This window comes from Leiobunum rupestre, chromosome 5 (assembly GCF_980474605.1).
Source record: "Leiobunum rupestre chromosome 5, qqLeiRupe1.1.hap1, whole genome shotgun sequence".
Taxonomy (NCBI): Eukaryota; Metazoa; Arthropoda; class Arachnida; order Opiliones; family Sclerosomatidae; genus Leiobunum; species Leiobunum rupestre.
The window spans coordinates 19,361,936-19,379,450 of NC_143388.1; the positions used below are offsets into that span (position 1 = coordinate 19,361,936).

General features: G+C 33.7%; 1 protein-coding gene across 1 annotated transcript in view; it reads left to right on the forward strand.

Annotated features, from left to right (window-relative positions):
• Nucleotides 1–521: 521 nt before the first annotated feature.
• LOC149943732 (P-selectin-like) overlaps nucleotides 522–17,515 on the forward strand; it is a 50,130-nt gene continuing 33,136 nt past the window's right edge. Inside the window, exons 1-8 of the mRNA XM_090175958.1 lie at nucleotides 522–691; nucleotides 2,665–2,790; nucleotides 4,029–4,199; nucleotides 6,254–6,394; nucleotides 10,263–10,442; nucleotides 10,558–10,674; nucleotides 11,514–11,681; nucleotides 13,847–14,038. Of these exons, the coding sequence (XP_090032084.1) occupies nucleotides 2,676–2,790; nucleotides 4,029–4,199; nucleotides 6,254–6,394; nucleotides 10,263–10,442; nucleotides 10,558–10,674; nucleotides 11,514–11,681; nucleotides 13,847–14,038 (1,084 nt within the window). The 5' untranslated portion in view covers nucleotides 522–691; nucleotides 2,665–2,675. The remainder of the gene's footprint in view (nucleotides 692–2,664; nucleotides 2,791–4,028; nucleotides 4,200–6,253; nucleotides 6,395–10,262; nucleotides 10,443–10,557; nucleotides 10,675–11,513; nucleotides 11,682–13,846; nucleotides 14,039–17,515) is intronic.

The window sequence follows — 17,515 nt, forward strand, 5'->3', positions numbered from 1 at the left end:
TAACATTATAATGATCATGTGACTAATGTGAAACCACCCACCTAAGCTCTTTTTTCTCGAATGTGATTTACCGCTTGTTTCACGTCCACTTTTTTCTTAAAAATCAACCTTGATTTCCAAAGAAGTTTGGAAAAATTTAAGTTTAACGATTAACTCTATATTTCGCAAAACAATTGTTTTCCACCGAAAAACAAAAAGCTTTAAATTTTGATTTGCATTTATTATTTTATACAATCGATTGAAATAATACATTTTCTTGCTAAATTGACAGTTTAATAAAAGTCATAAAATTTAACAGAAAAAATAAAAGTGTCTGTTTTCTGGACAATTAAAAATTAAAGCCATTATTGGAAATGATAAAACTTCGCATCCCAGGTGGTGCGACGTGGCTACAGCTGTCTGGAAAGACTGTAAGGAGAACGATTACAATCATTTTATATTTTTCTTCCAAAGGCAAATAATATTTGTAGTTTTGTAAAGCATTCATCCACAATGCGAACAAAGCGTAATTAATCTAATTGTTTAAAGAACGTCATCCGCCTTGTGTTAATGGATTGTGCATTATCTGCGCGCCACGTCAAGAGTTTTCAGAGCGTTTCGTCGTTAGTGAGTCGTGGCACTTTTAAACGACTAGTTGAACTTGAAGAAACAATCGAACCATCTCTAAATAAGAGTCTTGATGTCAATTTTGGTAATTGAAAATTTTTAATTTTATGATTTTTTTAATGTTTATCTTTTTGATTGTTCCATTAATTCAGCCTAAGATCTTAGGTTAACGTATCAATTTCGAGGATTCTGTATTGCAGCTAAATCAAAAATGGTGCATGCTGGTAAAACGACTATTTCAAGATAAGGTTTTGAATAAGATGAGGTAAAAGAGTTCCTACATTCGAACGGGACCCAAAGTCTACTGTCCTATCTTTTGATTTATCCAAAATTTTTTATATCCAATTTGATGGAACTAGGTATGGTTTTCGAAAGATTTTATTTTTTGCTGCCAGAATTTATCCAAGGGAGGTATGAGCTCAGTTTGTAACATTTTACTTAAATGGCAAATTGAATTCAAGGAAGTTTTGTTGAATCTTCTTTAAATAAATTGGCTAAGTTTCCGGTCTTCCTTGCTTCCAAAGGGTTTTTAATAAACGCCTCTCGGTTTTACTTCAGTTTTCCTGGAAATGGATGTATTCTTCCACTGCCAATTTTTATTTCTAACGAAGTTTACGTCAAGCGTAGTTTTAATAAAGTTTTGCATAAAGCATTTTTATTTCTTAGGGTAGCTCCCAAAACTAGAAATTTAAATAATCGGTTTCTTTAAAGATAAGTTACTTTACTCCAAATAAAAAACAGATGTCTCACACTTAAGTTCCTCAAATTTCAAAGTTAGTTTCCGAAACGTAGGGTTCTTAAAGCGAAGTTCGGCTAAAGTTTAGTTTACTTAAAGTAGCAGTAACGTAGATATGGTATTTCAGACTTTGCATCAACGGAATTGAGTGTAATGCTAGTTGGAGACCTATTCATTGGCGGTCCTTATTTTGAAAGAAGGGTCGCAATTGTTTAGAAAAATTAATTTTTTAAGCGCTGTTTCGCTCGCTAAAGGAAACAAACTCTAGCCTTATGGGATAATTTCACTTCAAGACGATTTTGTCTTTGGAATAATAAAAATTAGCCCAAAGGATTTATCACTAAGAGTTTGGTCATATGCTTGCTTAGTTAAATACTTACTTAATAAGTAATCATCTTCAATAGAAAACTAGTAATTACCAAAATGAATAAAATAGTTAGCTGTTTAATGTATAATTAGAAATTACCTTTACTAGCTTATAATCAATTTTCTTAGTTATTAAGGGGCCTCACTGTTTTGGCCTGACGAAACCCTCGCTGGAACCTTAAATTAAGTTAAAGGTTATAGCTATTAACCAATTGCTTTGATAATTTTTTATCACTTAAATTTTTAGTTTAATCGTATGGAAACAGTTTTGTGTTTGATTTATTTAGTTTTAAACTTGGGATCCTTGAAATGTGATAAAATACGCGAAAAAGTAGATTAGTCCATAGTTAAAAGGGATAATATAGCTAAAGCCTAAACAAATTTGAAGAAATTAAAAAACTTACTAATAACTCGTACCAATGGGTCTTTGAGCAAAGAAAAAGACGCGAATCTCGGATCAAACAGATCTTCGAGTATTAAACTACTTAAGAAATAAATAAAATAGCCAGAAATTCCAACGGTAGACCGGTTTCGTTCTATTTGGAACTCATCAGTACCGTGCGGGAAATCTGGCTGGCGACTGTTATATCGAAAAGAGAAACTAAGTCTTAACATTAAAAATTTCAAAACGCGTTGCATAGCTACGGAAAGCCGAAAAGGGGGGATTTATTAGTAAGTTTTTTTAATTTCTTCAAATTTGTTTAGATTTTAGCTATATTATCCCTTTTAATTATGGACTAATGTACTTTTGGCATATTTTATCATGCTTTGCACAGTCCATAGGTGGTTTCTTCCATACTTAACATGTAACTATTTCTTCCTACCTTTTATATTGTACTTGGTTATTTTTTTTCAGTTCATGGAAGAAAATAAAGATCACAAAATTTCTTCTAATTGTGCATCAAATGTTAAGTGTGAAAAAAGAATAAAGAATTAATATACGTTATTCTTTTTAGGTTGAATAAAAATGGATCATTTGGGAATCTGCGCAACACTTCTGTTGTGTTTGACATCTTTACCATTTACTTATTCACAATTGAACCTCGAAACTAATGAATTAACTCTTCCCTTTATGGTTCATAGTATGTATTTATCTGTTATTAGAGAAATGTCTTGTTAAGCTGAAGCTCGGACACAACTCTTAGACCGTGCCAGAAAGTAGTTTCAAAATACGTTTAATTGACAGATTAGTTTTCGTAACTGGAAATATTTCTGTATCTCATACTTCATACTTTCCAAACCTTATGAGAGTTAAACGCGATTTAATTTTATTTCTTAAAGATCTGAATATGATGCATTCGGGATTAAGATAATTAAGATTTGCCGGAAAGTTATTTAAAATATAACGATACATTTTGAATTTTTGAATATTTCTTTATTTGATTACAATTCGGCTCGTGCTGTGAAACTCGGCGGCTGTTGCTTTTAGTAAATTTATTATTTCAAAACTTCTTTATGGATAAATTGCCTTTGTAAAAGACTTTTATTTCAATCAATTTAATTTGAAAAATTTAATCTTCTTAAGTGACCGGAAGTGGCTATTAAAGTAGGAATCACCGGTATGGCTAGACTGAATTGCAATGAATTTCAGTCAAATTTCAGATCAAAATAAAAACTGCAATTTAACTGCATTGAATTTCTTATACTGCAAACAAGAGAAAGTTTGATACTAATAAGAGCTTGCTAAGCTACATATGCAGTTTACTGAATCTACATAAAATCTGTAATACGACCGAAATGTGGCTGGAAAAATCTCTCTTCAATAAAGATGCAACTAGACGGCAGTTAGTCTATAATTGTATCCTTATAATTAGCTGTATATGACTAAAGGCTTGATGCACTTGCAGTCCATATATTAATTATTCTCAGAAGAATTTAAACTTTCTTAAAAAAAAGCTTCAATCGCAAACTATCTACTCCCTTTAATTATTTGTGAACTTTAGGTGAAAATTGAATACATTTGCAGTCATTTCACCCTAAAAAACAAGTGTTTTTTATATGTCTTAAATCTTTTCGTAACATTTAAAATGTAAATAATGTTAATTCAAATTTTTAATTTTGATTTAGCTGGTTTTCGCGCAACGTTGCTATCATATTGTTGTTATTAAAGAATAATACTTATTATTATTATGCTTTTATAAAAACAAGTCATAAATTTAGTAACCAAAAGTTTGAAAACTAGCAAAATTGATGCGGATGATTGTTACTTATCATGCAAACAATCATTTCAAATAAGCTGTTATTGTCCAATGGTTGTCTTCGTAGCCTACGAAAAGTAAAAAGATTTGATTTTAAATATAATACAATTTATTTATTTAAGAATCTTTTTATGATATTATTGAACGTGGAGGAAAATCAATAAATGCGGAAGCTTCTTGTAAAAACAAACAATGTACGTTAACTTGTAAGAAACCCGGCGACATTTTTATTGGGAAAATTCCTTATCACCCTCAATACTTCCTCGCCAATAAATTGATCTTCAATTGCTTATGTAAGTTTTTTTTTGCCTTTTTTATGAAAAGTGATTGCCAAATCGGCTCACTTATTTGAGTTGAACGTTTGTATAACTGGTTTTGGTGGTAACGGACTGAATTACTTTTATTTGCAAGAAAGGGCAATTTCTTTGAATTCCAGAGAACGGACATCACACAAAATGAAGTTGTAATGACAAATCTTAAGAGTATTAAATCTTCATAAATTTAAACAAGTACAAACGAGTGAATCAAACCATTTAAGAGCCAGATTTGATCCTAAAATGAGCCTTGATTAAGTTGACACGATCTTATTCTTAGTCGAGTGCGGCGTAAATGTTCAACCGATCCGAACTTGAAGCGGACCAGATTTAAACAAGCAAATTGGGAAAAAAGTTAAAATTGATTTAATCGCATATAAAAAGTCCCGTATTTTAAGTCAAAATTTTCGCTGAAATTCGCTAAAATTGCTTGCAGGTGGAATTTTTGCAGGCATTTTCATTTAGTCATAATAAATAAAGGGTCAAAAGTCCCCATCATTTGGTTTATAGCACATTTTTTTATAGCTGGAAATATAATAACTAAAATGTGTTTGGCTAATATCTCAGTTTTTATTGAATTTATTAAAATAATAATAATAATATGCCAGGCTAATACCCAAGGCACCACCTTGGCGACTTTTAATGCCTTCTCGTTCATTGTCAAATTATTTTCGCCGAGATTAAGGAATCTGCCCGCGGGTGTCGAATTTTGGGAGTGTCTAACGGTTTAGTTACGTTCGAGAACTACCTTTATCGACGATCCCTAGCTTTTCCGCGAGGGTTTTGAAGGAGTCAACTTGTCTTGTAGCCGCGTCTACCTGCGCTCTAGAGGCTTATACTTGTTCCCCAACTAAGACATTGTTAGCCATTAAAGGCGCGAACAGGAATCTGAGGGTTCAATTGTTTTAAGGATAGTTTGATCAAGGTTTTCCTTACGATTGCGTTCTCTTACTTGTTGGTCTATTCTATATTCAAAGGAATCGATCATGGTATGGGTTAAATTATGTATCGCGGCGACTTGCTCACCAACCATGTTACTTTGGACTTGGACCGCTTGGAGGAGTAAAAAAGTCGCTGGATTATCTGGTGGAAGGGAGGGAGAGGATCTATTGAGTAGGGCACATGTCATTTCTTGCATCATCTGACCTTTGCTCATGAACAAATTGTTCTCCTGGTTAATCGGGGGCGGGGAGGAGATCTGTACATAAATATTATACTCAGGGCTCTTACCCCTCTTCCTATATATATATATATATATATTATATTTATTATGAATCCTGCCAACCTTTCCCTGAAAAACTTGATATTCTCAAACGACGTCACCGGACCCACGAAAGGTCGCTCGGGTTTTGGGGGGGGGGGGGGGATGCCAGAGAGTCTCGAGGTTACTTTCATTTCTGTCTCCACGCGGAAACGTCCAGGCGCCCCTTTGACCCTGTGGCGACGGCCTTGGAAAAAGCTCTCTGTTTTTGGGATCTTGCTACCTGGTGGTGGGCTACAGACCCACGAACATGATAATGGTTCCATCGGATCGTTGTGAGCTGAGGGGATATTACTGGTCAGAAAATGTGGCTCTCTTTCAAATGCACTCATAATCTTAATCTTTAATAGCTAAATATAGAGGAAGCTCTGTTCTTCTTCTTTCAAGTGTTAGGAATTTTCAGCTCATGCTGGCTTTAAACGCTCCGACCCGTTCAAAAGTGAGCGGAATGCGCTTATTACTAAATTGAACGGCCATTTTCAAAAATGTGTCTTTCCAAAGTCATTATTTTGGTAGATTGCTCCACCAAGAAAGCACCTAAAGTAATGACCTTTAGAACCACATAATCTTTCATTGGGGCCTCAGTTTAATTTTACGTTTGAATATGATTTCCTAAACGAGTAAATCCAGCAAAACTGAAAAATACCATATGAAAAATTATAAATATATGTATACTTCAGTTAAGCTACAATTGACCGGTTTTTTGAAAACTTAATACGTTAAAAATTTATCTAATAAGCAATATGATAAGAATAAATTTATTATTTTGCAGCTTCAGAATGTTCATTACTTTCAAAATTAGATTGCAAAAAAAAACTATCGCAATTTTCTACCTGTAAGGTTAAAGAAAAAAGGGCTTGTGTTCTTAGAGGTGGGGAAAAACCGAAACACCATTGCTTTTGTGCACCACAAAGTAAGTAAACATTATGCACAGCTCAATCACTAATCGTTAAAAAAATAGGTTATTTTTGAAAGGTATTAATAGAAACTTGGGTACTTTTAAAATAAATTTACTGAAATACATGTTTTTAGTATCTTAAGATGGAAATATCAAGACTGAATTGCGGCTCCATTTTATTAACGAAAGCTCATGTCGAAGGCCTAAACACTGTCCTAAATCGATTAAATAATTTATTACGATAACCCCCCTGCACTCATTGTTGTTTAGGGTTTTAAGATATGATCAAATAATAATCGTTTTGCAATTGGTGTAACTGCTCCGCATTGTTTTATCGTTCGTTCTCCTTGGGGTCCGCCTGTAATCACCGCAATTGTTTCGTTATGGCTGGTATCAGCTCGTTATTACGGTAATATTTTAGCAATTGCCGTAATCGTGTTTTAATTGAGCTTATGGTTCCGCAATCACTACAATCGATCCGTTATCGTTGTAATCGTAATGTTACCATTCTAGCTAAGTAATAAGCGTTATCGCCGTTACCTCCGTGATCAGAGTATTAGTTTTCGTATTCATTTTTCTTTACCTTTATCGTTTACATACTTAATCAGTGTTCAGAAAAGTAGTATCCCTTTAAATTAAATTTTTGTACGGAATTGAATATGTACTTGATAGGATAAACTTTTTCAAAACGTTTAAAATATCATATACAAAAGAAAACCTTTTTTTATAGTCAAACATGAACACCATGTATCAATACTAGTGATTTTACAGTGAATGTAGTTAGGCTGAAATATTAGTTTTATACACTCACCTTAATCAGCCTAATCACTTGATACATGCCAAGCGGTCAACACGAGAAGCTCATAAACTGCTCGATTTTTGTCTTCTTAACCAACGATTTGCTGATATGAATCACAAAGTGACGTAAATCAGTCAGTTTTAGCGCGTTTCACGTTTGCCGCTACTATGTCTAAGTTAAATAAAAGGTCAAGTGTTGATTACTAGGGATGCAACGGATAACCGGAACCGGAAACGGAACCGAGAAGAACAGTGTAAATTCTAGGAACCGAATCCGAAACCGAAACCGAAACCGAAACCGGAACCGATAATATAAAAATTTGATAACCGTATCCGGAAACGGAACCGATATTTGAAAAAAAATGATAACCGAAACCGGAAATGGAACCGAGTTTTTCATATTTTTAAACGGTTTTTAAACGGTTCTATAACTTTATTTACCAACATTAGGCGCATGTTGAAATTTAGTAATTAAACTTTCTAATTTACTATTAGTTTTTCATATAAGTTCATCTTTATCCTATCTGTCAACTGACAAACCCTTACGTATTCTCAATTGAAAATGGGCTCGTCCTCCAAATGTTTGCTTTAAAAACTGGAATAATCCGGAAATCCGCGATAGTTTAGTTTTATTTTCTTCAGTCAGAAAACTCGACACAATTTCACAATTGTAGCAAAGGCCACAAAAAATATTTGTCGTCTACTGCTACTAGTGTGCCTTCCGAGCAATTATTTAGTGGGGCAATGGTCAAGAATAATTTTTGATCCCCTTCGCAACCGACCCAGAGGAGAAACAGCAGAAAAGCAAGTGTCGTAAATAACGCCCCGGCAGATTCCGCAATGCGGGGGGGGGGGGCAATCCATCGAGGGGCCCCCAAATTGCCTATGGGACTGTGTACAGTCCAACCGAGCGAGGCCTCATCTAGTTTTTCCTCTTGTCAGCTCAAGTTAATGTTTTACGTGCTTCAAATATTTCTTTATGTTTCAACAGGCGCGCCCAAAACTTAATAAATACAACCACAATAACCGTCGCATTAATATCCAAACAACGTACATAATGAAAGTAACATACTGAAATTTGAAAAGTATCGAGACACGTGTTTTATAGCAGATCGTTAAACCTTGTAAATTAATAACTAAGTTGTGTTTCTGAAGTTTTTAAGGTAAGGCTAATTCGTTTGCATAATATAATCGCTGGCCTGGCTAGTTTTTGTCTAGAAAATCTAAAATTTCAACTTATGCATTTGCTTACATTTTACAAATGACAATGCTTATTGAACGAAATAATATGGACTTCATTTAGAACGATATACTTAACTGAAATCAAAACGAGTCATAGAAATCCCGTCTTTATATTTTTCAATGAAATGAGGCTTGGGCGTAGGAACCAGGAGGACATGCCCCTCCCTAGAATTTTGCTGGGAGGGGCAACTAATGTTATTGCCCCTTCAACTTTATGGTCAGTTGAAATCTTCAAAAGCTCAAATTCTCAATTTAAAACATATAAAGCTTATCGAAGCTCAACTGTGTCTTTTCCCGCCAATTTACATAGTAGTCATACAGTAACACATGCATTTGGTGAAGCTACACTCCTTTAAAAATTCAAAACCATTCTCATTTTATTATTGTGGATTTGTGTGTCTTAAATTCATAAACGACTAAAATACACTTCGTATGATAACTGTTGTTACTGTTATTGCCTTAATGACATTCGCGACCGATTACTCATTCTACATCGGGGGCTTAGCTCCTAGACCCCCGTTTCGTTTCTCTTTGCCCCCTCCAGCTCCTAAAACGTTCCTACGCCCCTAAAAAGAGAAGCGGAAGGGAAGGCAATGTCTCCCCAAAACCAGGGGCAAATTAACCCTTTCGGCGCCTCTAGGTACAAACACATTTGGCGCCTAGAGGCTTCGAGCTTAAGAAATATAGCGTCATTTGCCTTGATATTCACAAACTAAATATGTGAAGAAATAGCAGACACCTTTTGAATTTCTAGGTTTTCCGGTGGAATTTTCAGCTGTTATGCAGAGATAATTTTGAACGAGCAGACAGCTTTCATATATTTAATATAAATCTCGGTTGGAAGGCCGCTATACTTATGACCAGAATTTAAACTACGCACAAAGCCTATTGGGATTATCTAACGGGTTGGTTAGTTAAGTAGGGCAAGCCAAGTGCTTGGACCGTGGGGCTTTATCAGAGTTTTAGCGCCCCTAGACAACTGGCGCCCTAGGCACGTTAATACGCCCCTGCCCAAAACTTGAAAGTACACCAGAAGATTTAATTTTACCCTACTTTATTGAATAAACAAATAACGCGCTTACATGAGTTCCCTACGAGATAAAAGCAGCAATATTTTTTTTAATTATTTTACATTAAGTCATCTAGATCGTGATTCTGGTCGGACTTGGGAGTCTGAACTTCAGACTTCCAAGTACTACCAGAACCTTGGTTTTTAAGGCTCCAGACGCTGATCGCCGTGATTTATTTTAATCGTTTCACTTAGGGCTTAAAGCCATTTTTAAGCGTTTTATATATTTAACATGCAAGGACGTGTTAAATCTTATTGTAGGAGGTGATAAATGTTAGCCCTAACTCTAGAAGGTGATAATCGCGACTCGGCCTTAATGAATATAAGGGAGCCCAAAAACAGTTTCGTGGGAGGACCCCGAACCCATAGCTACGTCACTGACACTCGTGAGAAAGCTACTATTTTTAAAATATAATTTATCAAAAACAAATTTTATATTCTAAATAAATAAATGTGTTGGATCTTATTTCTCTTTAACTTCATTTAAATTGCTTGTGTATTTAACTTTAATTAATACTTAACACACTGGAATCGTATAGGAACCGGAACCGATTGGTTCTAAATTTTGAGAACCGGAACCGAAACCGGAACCGGTAAATTTTAATTTTGAGAACCGGAACCGTAACCGGAACCGATAAAGCAATAATTTAGGAACCGGAACCGGATACGGAACCGAGATAGTCCAAAAAAGTAGAGCTGTTGCATCCCCAATGGTTACACCTTCGCAAAAGGATACTCCCTTTTCACGCAATATTTTTTACTTTCTGGCTTAAGAATTATGTGAGCCTCCTGAGTTGGATAATGGAAAAGTGGAGTGTGAACAATATGATGAATTAAATTACATTAAGGAATGCAATTTTACTTGCGATCCCCATTTCGTATTAAAAGGAGCGCCAACTATGTATTGTACCGAAGGAGGTGATTGGAATGAAGATATGCCCAAATGCGTGCATGGTAAGTAGAAACAATTCGGCATGAAACGTTCGTTATAAATACTAAGCATGGAATGCAGTTTAATATTCGTAATAACCAAACAAAAAAGGTTAAAAAATTATTTGTTTTGAAACAGTTGATTGTCCCAGAGAAGAAATGGAACGATGCTCTAAAAACATGAAATGTAAACATTTAGAAGAGAAAATCTGCGAAGTATCTGACTCTGGATTCATGTGTGGATGTCGCGACATTTGTAAGTATTATTTATGATTAATCTCTAGATAAGATCCGTCAAAAACCTGGTAAACCCTTAATGTTCTGGTTTTGAAGGTTTGTTCGGATATTGAGCACTAAACCTTATATACAGAAAAAGTAAAATTTAAAAGTGTTCTGATATGAGATAGTAATAGTCTGTATTAAAACCAACATTTGTATTGTACAGATTTAACAGTCTTATAGTAATGTTCCGATATAAGGCTATAAATTTTAACTGTCTAATTTTAGAATCGAAACACTTATGTTCTGATATTATACCTTAGGACTAGTGTTATATAAAATCGGCATTCTCTGACCTTAGATGTAAAAACCTTAATGTCCATTTATATGAACTCTAAAATCTTTCGTGTTATCTCAAACGGCCAGAAACCAAATGTTAACACAATCAAGTAAAGAATTTCGATCATTAAATGTTATGTTCTTGTAATATAAAAGTAAGAAAGGCTGCAGAAAAAGATAATTACCCGTCTAACAGCCCACTTCGCTTATACCTAATTAACACCTCCGGCTAATGCAACAAGAATATGCGCACAATTAAGGACTCGACGGACAGCGACCGTAACAGCATTGGTTTTGCTTTGTTCGGAAAACAAATTCTTTGACCGCAGCACCCAAAATGATTGGGGATCTTAAAGACGTAGCCGTTATTAATAGGGAAAGTAAAGAAAATTTTTAAAGATAAGCGGTCACAAGCAGATGAAAACGAGGTTCAAAAGTATTTTTCAACGGTTATCGGTTAATTCAGATGGAAATCACAGGTCCTATCTCATAAATCGAAATAATAATTTTTGGCGTGATGGTTTCGTTTCAATGTAGTCAAAAATACCAGAATCAAATGCGGATTACCATCAATAGAAAATGGAAATATTGAATGTGTTGGCCGGGGTTGCGTCGCCACTTGCAAAGATAATTACTATTTGGAAGGAGAACGATTAATTAAATGTAAAAGAAAAATGTGGAAAAGTAGCTTCGGAAAATGTAAAGGTAAGTCTAAATAAAAGCGACCTGTGCATACACGTGATCAGGACACCACCTGATATCTTATTGAAAAAACGTCACTTATTGTTTTATAATAATCCAACATATTTTTGATTTCTTATCATTTTAGTCGACATTGAGCTTAATAAAATTTTGCAGGTGTAATATGGCCAATTTCGCAGATATTGTTCAGGCTTTAATTAGCTTAAATCAAAAATTACAAATAAGATGGTAACATGTTCATCATTCGTAGAGGTAAATTTAGTATCTAAACCCATTCCGTTACCTCTTAATGCAATAATATTAAGGTGATTTTAAAAATAAAATATCAAAGGAGCTGATACTTCATGGATATAAAATGTATTTATTAAAATTTTCCGGGAGCTCTCAGACCGTGGTCCTTCGTCAGCCGTTACATCGTTAATACTGAACATTGATACCCAGAAGAGAAATGGTACAAACGATGTTTTAAAGAAGCTGTATATATTAACGATAAGGGGAAATTAAATTAAGACAGAGGAAATATAAACTTAAAAGGGTGAGGGGGGGGATAAAAAAATGTACTAGACGCATGGGGTAATGTTGTTTAATATCAAACGGGTATAGAATTGTTTTTAAGTATCTTCATTTTTTATTTTTTTATTCTGTTAAATTTGTGTATCAATGTTCAGTATTAACGATGTAACGGCTGACGAAGGACCACGGTCTGAAAGCTCCCGGAAAATTTTAATAAATACATTTTATATCCATGAAGTATCAGCTCCTTTGATATTTTATTTTAAAAGTTTAAATTTACCATGGATCGAAATTTTAACATTAATAATTTAGGTGATTTATCTGTTAATATTCTAAGTAGGTGTTTGGACCTCATAGAACTAGATCTTTTTTGTTGGTTCGAATAGTTTCAATAATAATTGTTGTAAATTTCATTTTCGTTGCTCAAGTGTAATATTTGCAAAGCCATTTTCTAGGACTTTGCTCACACCAAAATATATTGATTCAGTTGAACCATTTCTAATAGTTGGTCTTATTACTCAAGAAATAATAACACAATTTTAGCTAAAGAGTTTATTTTTCCTTATAAAAAAATTTGCTAAATTTGGACGAACTCTTCCTAAACTGGTTTCCATTATAACAAAATAAAAATAAATAATACTCAGCTAGGCTAATACCCAAGGCACCACCTAAGGCCTTAGTCATCAAGCGACTTTTAGAGCCGTTAATTCAGGTGACCGAGTTACAATGCGTAGGAGGGTGGTGGCCAACAGCTCCCTAAACTAACTATTACCGCTAACATCAACTAGTTTTATGGAAGGGTAAACCGAAGAGCTCGGGGAAAATCCCTTAAACCAGTGGGGAGAGTACTAGCAAATATCTAGTTCCGAATTTTCACTCAGTGCAACAAGCTGGGATCGAGCCCGGCCACTCTTGTGGTGAGGCAAAAGCGCTAGCCACTTCGCCACCCCACGTTCTCCTCAAATATTAAAAAAAATCTTTGAATGCGTCTTTTTACGATCGTTTTCAATTTATTGCTTCCTTGGGGTTTTTGGCTAAATTAAAACTTTAACATAATTATTCATTTGGTTTAAAACCATTTAAAAATATATAATTTTTAATTTTACCCTTTCAAAAATGTGTTATCCAATAAATTGAAAACTTGGTATTAAAACTATCTTCAATTCTCTGAGCGATTCAATCCTACGGGATACCTAGATATGATTCTATGGGCTGTAATTTTGAGTTGAGAAATTTGGTACTAACATTTAAAGAAGTATTTGTGATTTCAAATTAGGATTGAATTTCATGAGATAACTTTATTAAAGATGTCTATGCAGTTTAGAAGATAAAATTCCTTCAAATAATCGAGGCAATAATGACAATTTTATTGGAAAGAAATAATTTAAGCTGGCTTGGCTGACTTGGCGCGGAAGCAGGTGGCTTTCGTGGCGTACCTTTATTTCCGCGTGAACATTTTCAGAGTGACGATAAACGCATTATTAGATTCTTTAAAAGCAAGGTTATTACATTTTTATCTATTTAAATGTTTTGCCTACTACCATTTTGTAGGTACGTTAACATGTTGTACAAATATCTTTAAATTTTAACTTTGAGTGTCCTAAAGAATCTGTTCAATGATACGGGGATGATTTGTTTTGAATTTTAAATTAAAGCTACCACCTATAATTGCACACCACCGCCAAATCAAAAAGGAATATATATGTCGTGTGTCCGACGTAGAATGAACAGGAAATGGATTTGCCACTTTAGATGCGAGTACCCATATTTCGAAGTTGGTGGACGACGCAATACAACTTGTCTTGAAAATGGAGAATGGTCAGATAAACTCGGATTGGATTGTAGACGTAAATAGATAGTTTTTCAATTTTAACTTCTTACTACCTATGAATTCTACAATTCCATAAAATTAAGACCGACAAAATTAATCTACTTAAATGCCTAATACGATGTCATATAGTTCGTTTTAAATTTTAATTTTACGTAGAAAACCACTACAGCCAAAAGCAGGAAAGTTAATAGTCAGACTGCTAAAAAAATAATACTTTTCACTTTTCTCAAGAGTATTTTTCAAGCCCAAGATTCAGTATTAGGCAAACTAACAACCTTTATTACTACTGTCAATTTCAACGGAAACGTAATAGAATTACTTTCCTGACTATACAGGGTGTTACGGGGTAATATGTCATAAATTATAGAGCGTATTCATTGGGTCCTACTTAACTGAAAATGTCCGATGAACTTGCGTCCTAATGCGTTTCGTTTCAAAGTTACGGGCCCTCGAAAATTTTAGAAGTTGTCCAAAATTATATTCTTATTCGGGTAAGATTTATATTTGTCACAATAATCGATGGTTGCATCTAAAAGAACATCGAAAATATTTTGATTGCATTTTGTTTCATATTTCTATCTTTAATCCATTTCGAAAAAATTATAAATATAGCGCAAAACTTTCAATTGGCAAATAATATTTTAACAGAGTTTACATGTATATTTACATATTTAGTTTAATATAGGACATGAGGGTCAGAATTGATCGATAGATATTAAAACACAAAAACATTTACCAGAGGAGATTAAAGGAAGATTTAAGGAGGTGGGGGACCAACCAATTATAATGTTTTAGATTTAAAAATATTTTTTGGGAATATTTGAAAAAACAAAATAGGTATTTTTTAGTTTATTTCATAGATGTTTAAAAATAATTGCAATAAGTTTTTATTTACATTTTCATAAATTGATATACATATTTATAATAAGAAAATATAAATATTTTGAAACCCTTGGCTTATATTTGAGCCTTTAAACCGTAATAAAAATAAAATATTTAATTGTAAAAATTGTTTGAAATACTTATATTTAACCTTGAAATGTTGGTTGTTACTTTGGTTCTGACAAATATTTAACTAAAACCAAACAATTAATAGAAAAAAATATATTCTTGATCCTTTTTCGGGGAAAAGGGCTAATTTCAAAAAACATCCATAAATGGGAGCTTTTCATGTAAAAATATTTGATAAACTTAAAGGAATTACAAATTGGAAAACAAAAGTTGTACCTCTCCTCGTACCAATGCGAGTCAATCAATAGACTAATTATATCGGGTTAAGAACAGGAGTCGCCTACTAGATTTTGTTTTATGTAAGCTTTTTCGAAAACATCTGAAATAGAACCGGGTTTGATTTCCATCTGGCATAAGTGTATTCTTTTCCACCAAAGATTAAGTGTATTTTCCGCTTGTATTAAATTCGGTCTTATGCCTAAAAATGTCTTAGTAACATGTGAAGTGGCAGTGGCGTGCTTGTAAAACACAAGCCTATCAATCCAATGACCGAATTCAATTATCGTTCGATCCATCGCGATCTTATCCGGGAAATTAAAATTTCTTTTTCGATTATATTGAAGTCATTCGAATGTCTATAAATTTCTCAGCACTGTGCGAGTTGACGATGGCTTTGTTTTAAAATACAAGCCTATCAACCTGAAGAAGTGCGTTCTCAGACGATCCATCGCGATCTTTTCTGTAAGTTTTATTTTCAGATTATATTACTGAAATAATTATAAATTGGCGGAGCGGCGTTTAACTAGTCGTTAAACAATTGCCTACCATGTGATAGAACCGGATGCAATTCCCGCCCAGCATTAATAAATTCATTTCCACCCAAGATTTAATTTAATTTTCGGTTACATTAAATCGGCTCGTATTCCTGAATTTATCTATAGAGTTATAAGCGTCAGTGGTTCAATGTTTGAGCTCTCGCTTGTCAGGCAGGTGACTCAGGCTCAAATCCCAATCGATGCTATTAACGATTGGTGGAATCCATGCCCTTTGGATGTTGAGACTTATATCGTAACCCTAAGCACTCAGTTCGTCTTTAACATAAAAAAACTGTAACTATCCACAAGACAAACACCATCAACACACGGCAATCCACATTCTCTGCCTCCCAGACGCTTTTGATTACAGGACTACGAAACTGGTCCGGGCTCTGGAGTTCTACCAGCAAAACGTCTGAAAGTCCACTATGGGGTAACGACAGATGTAGCAAACTATTCACCATTACGCCACTGACTCAATCAGTAGAAAATATTAAATTTACATATTAGAAATCTAGGTACAATGATGGTTTGTGAAACCTGGTATGATGAAGTTTGGTTTATTAAGACTGTAAAACAGCCCTGCATGTAAATGAAAGAGCAAGCATTGGCTTAAAAAAGGGTGTTCTTTTTACTAAAAATTCCAGTAATAGTATGTTTTTATTTACTATTATCAATATTAATATTAATCCTGGAGCGGCTTTAAAATATCCAGCTTTGCTCTCACCGTTAAATTATTTTATTTGTTTAGTATACTTTCTAAAACGTTTTCACTCGCCAGTTTTCTTAAAATGAAAACAAAAGTGCGCTTAAAAACGACCGGAAATTTCTTATCTTGTAAGTTGTAATTAACAACTTTTCATCTGTCGAATTAAAACATATTTAAAATATGGAGATATTCAACGAGCTTCCAACCAAGTCAATTTCCTTTCCATCGTTAAATTTCGGCTAAGTCGAGGAACCGTGTTTACGAATAACTATTTAAAAAAAAAAATCATCTATGCTAATACCCAAGGCACCACCTTAGGCCTAAGTCATCAAGCGACTTTTGAAGCCATTAATTCAGGTGGCCGGGTTACAATGCGTAGGAGGGTGGTGGCCAGCCCTTCAAGCCAAGCTAGCCAACAGCTCCCTACACTAACTATTACCATTAACCTCAACAAGTATTTTATGACATTTTATGAATTCACATTTTATGACATTGACATTTTATTACATTTCATTACATTTACATTTTATTACATATTATTGCATTTTATTACATATTATTACATTTTATTACATTTTATTAATTACATTTTATTACATTACATTTTTTAATAGTTTATTATATTTTATTACATTTTATTATAGTTAATTACATTTATTATATTTATTATATTTTATTATATTTTATTATATTTTATTATATTATATAATATTATATTATATTTTATTTTATTTTATTTTATTTTATTTTATATTTTATTCAAAAGCAGTGGTCATCAGACTGATCGAGTTTATTATCTCTCACTGCACAAGGATGTTAAAAAACTACTGTATCTAGCTAAACATGCTACCAATACCTTCACCAAATCATTGGACAATCCTAAACACCTATGGAACTTCGTGAATCTGGCTAAGGAAATCTGTAACAATTTTAAAAATAACGCAACTGACTCGCTGAAAGATGCCTCTAATTACTCTCTAAAAGATTTTAAATTTGAAAACACCTTTCATAATTTACG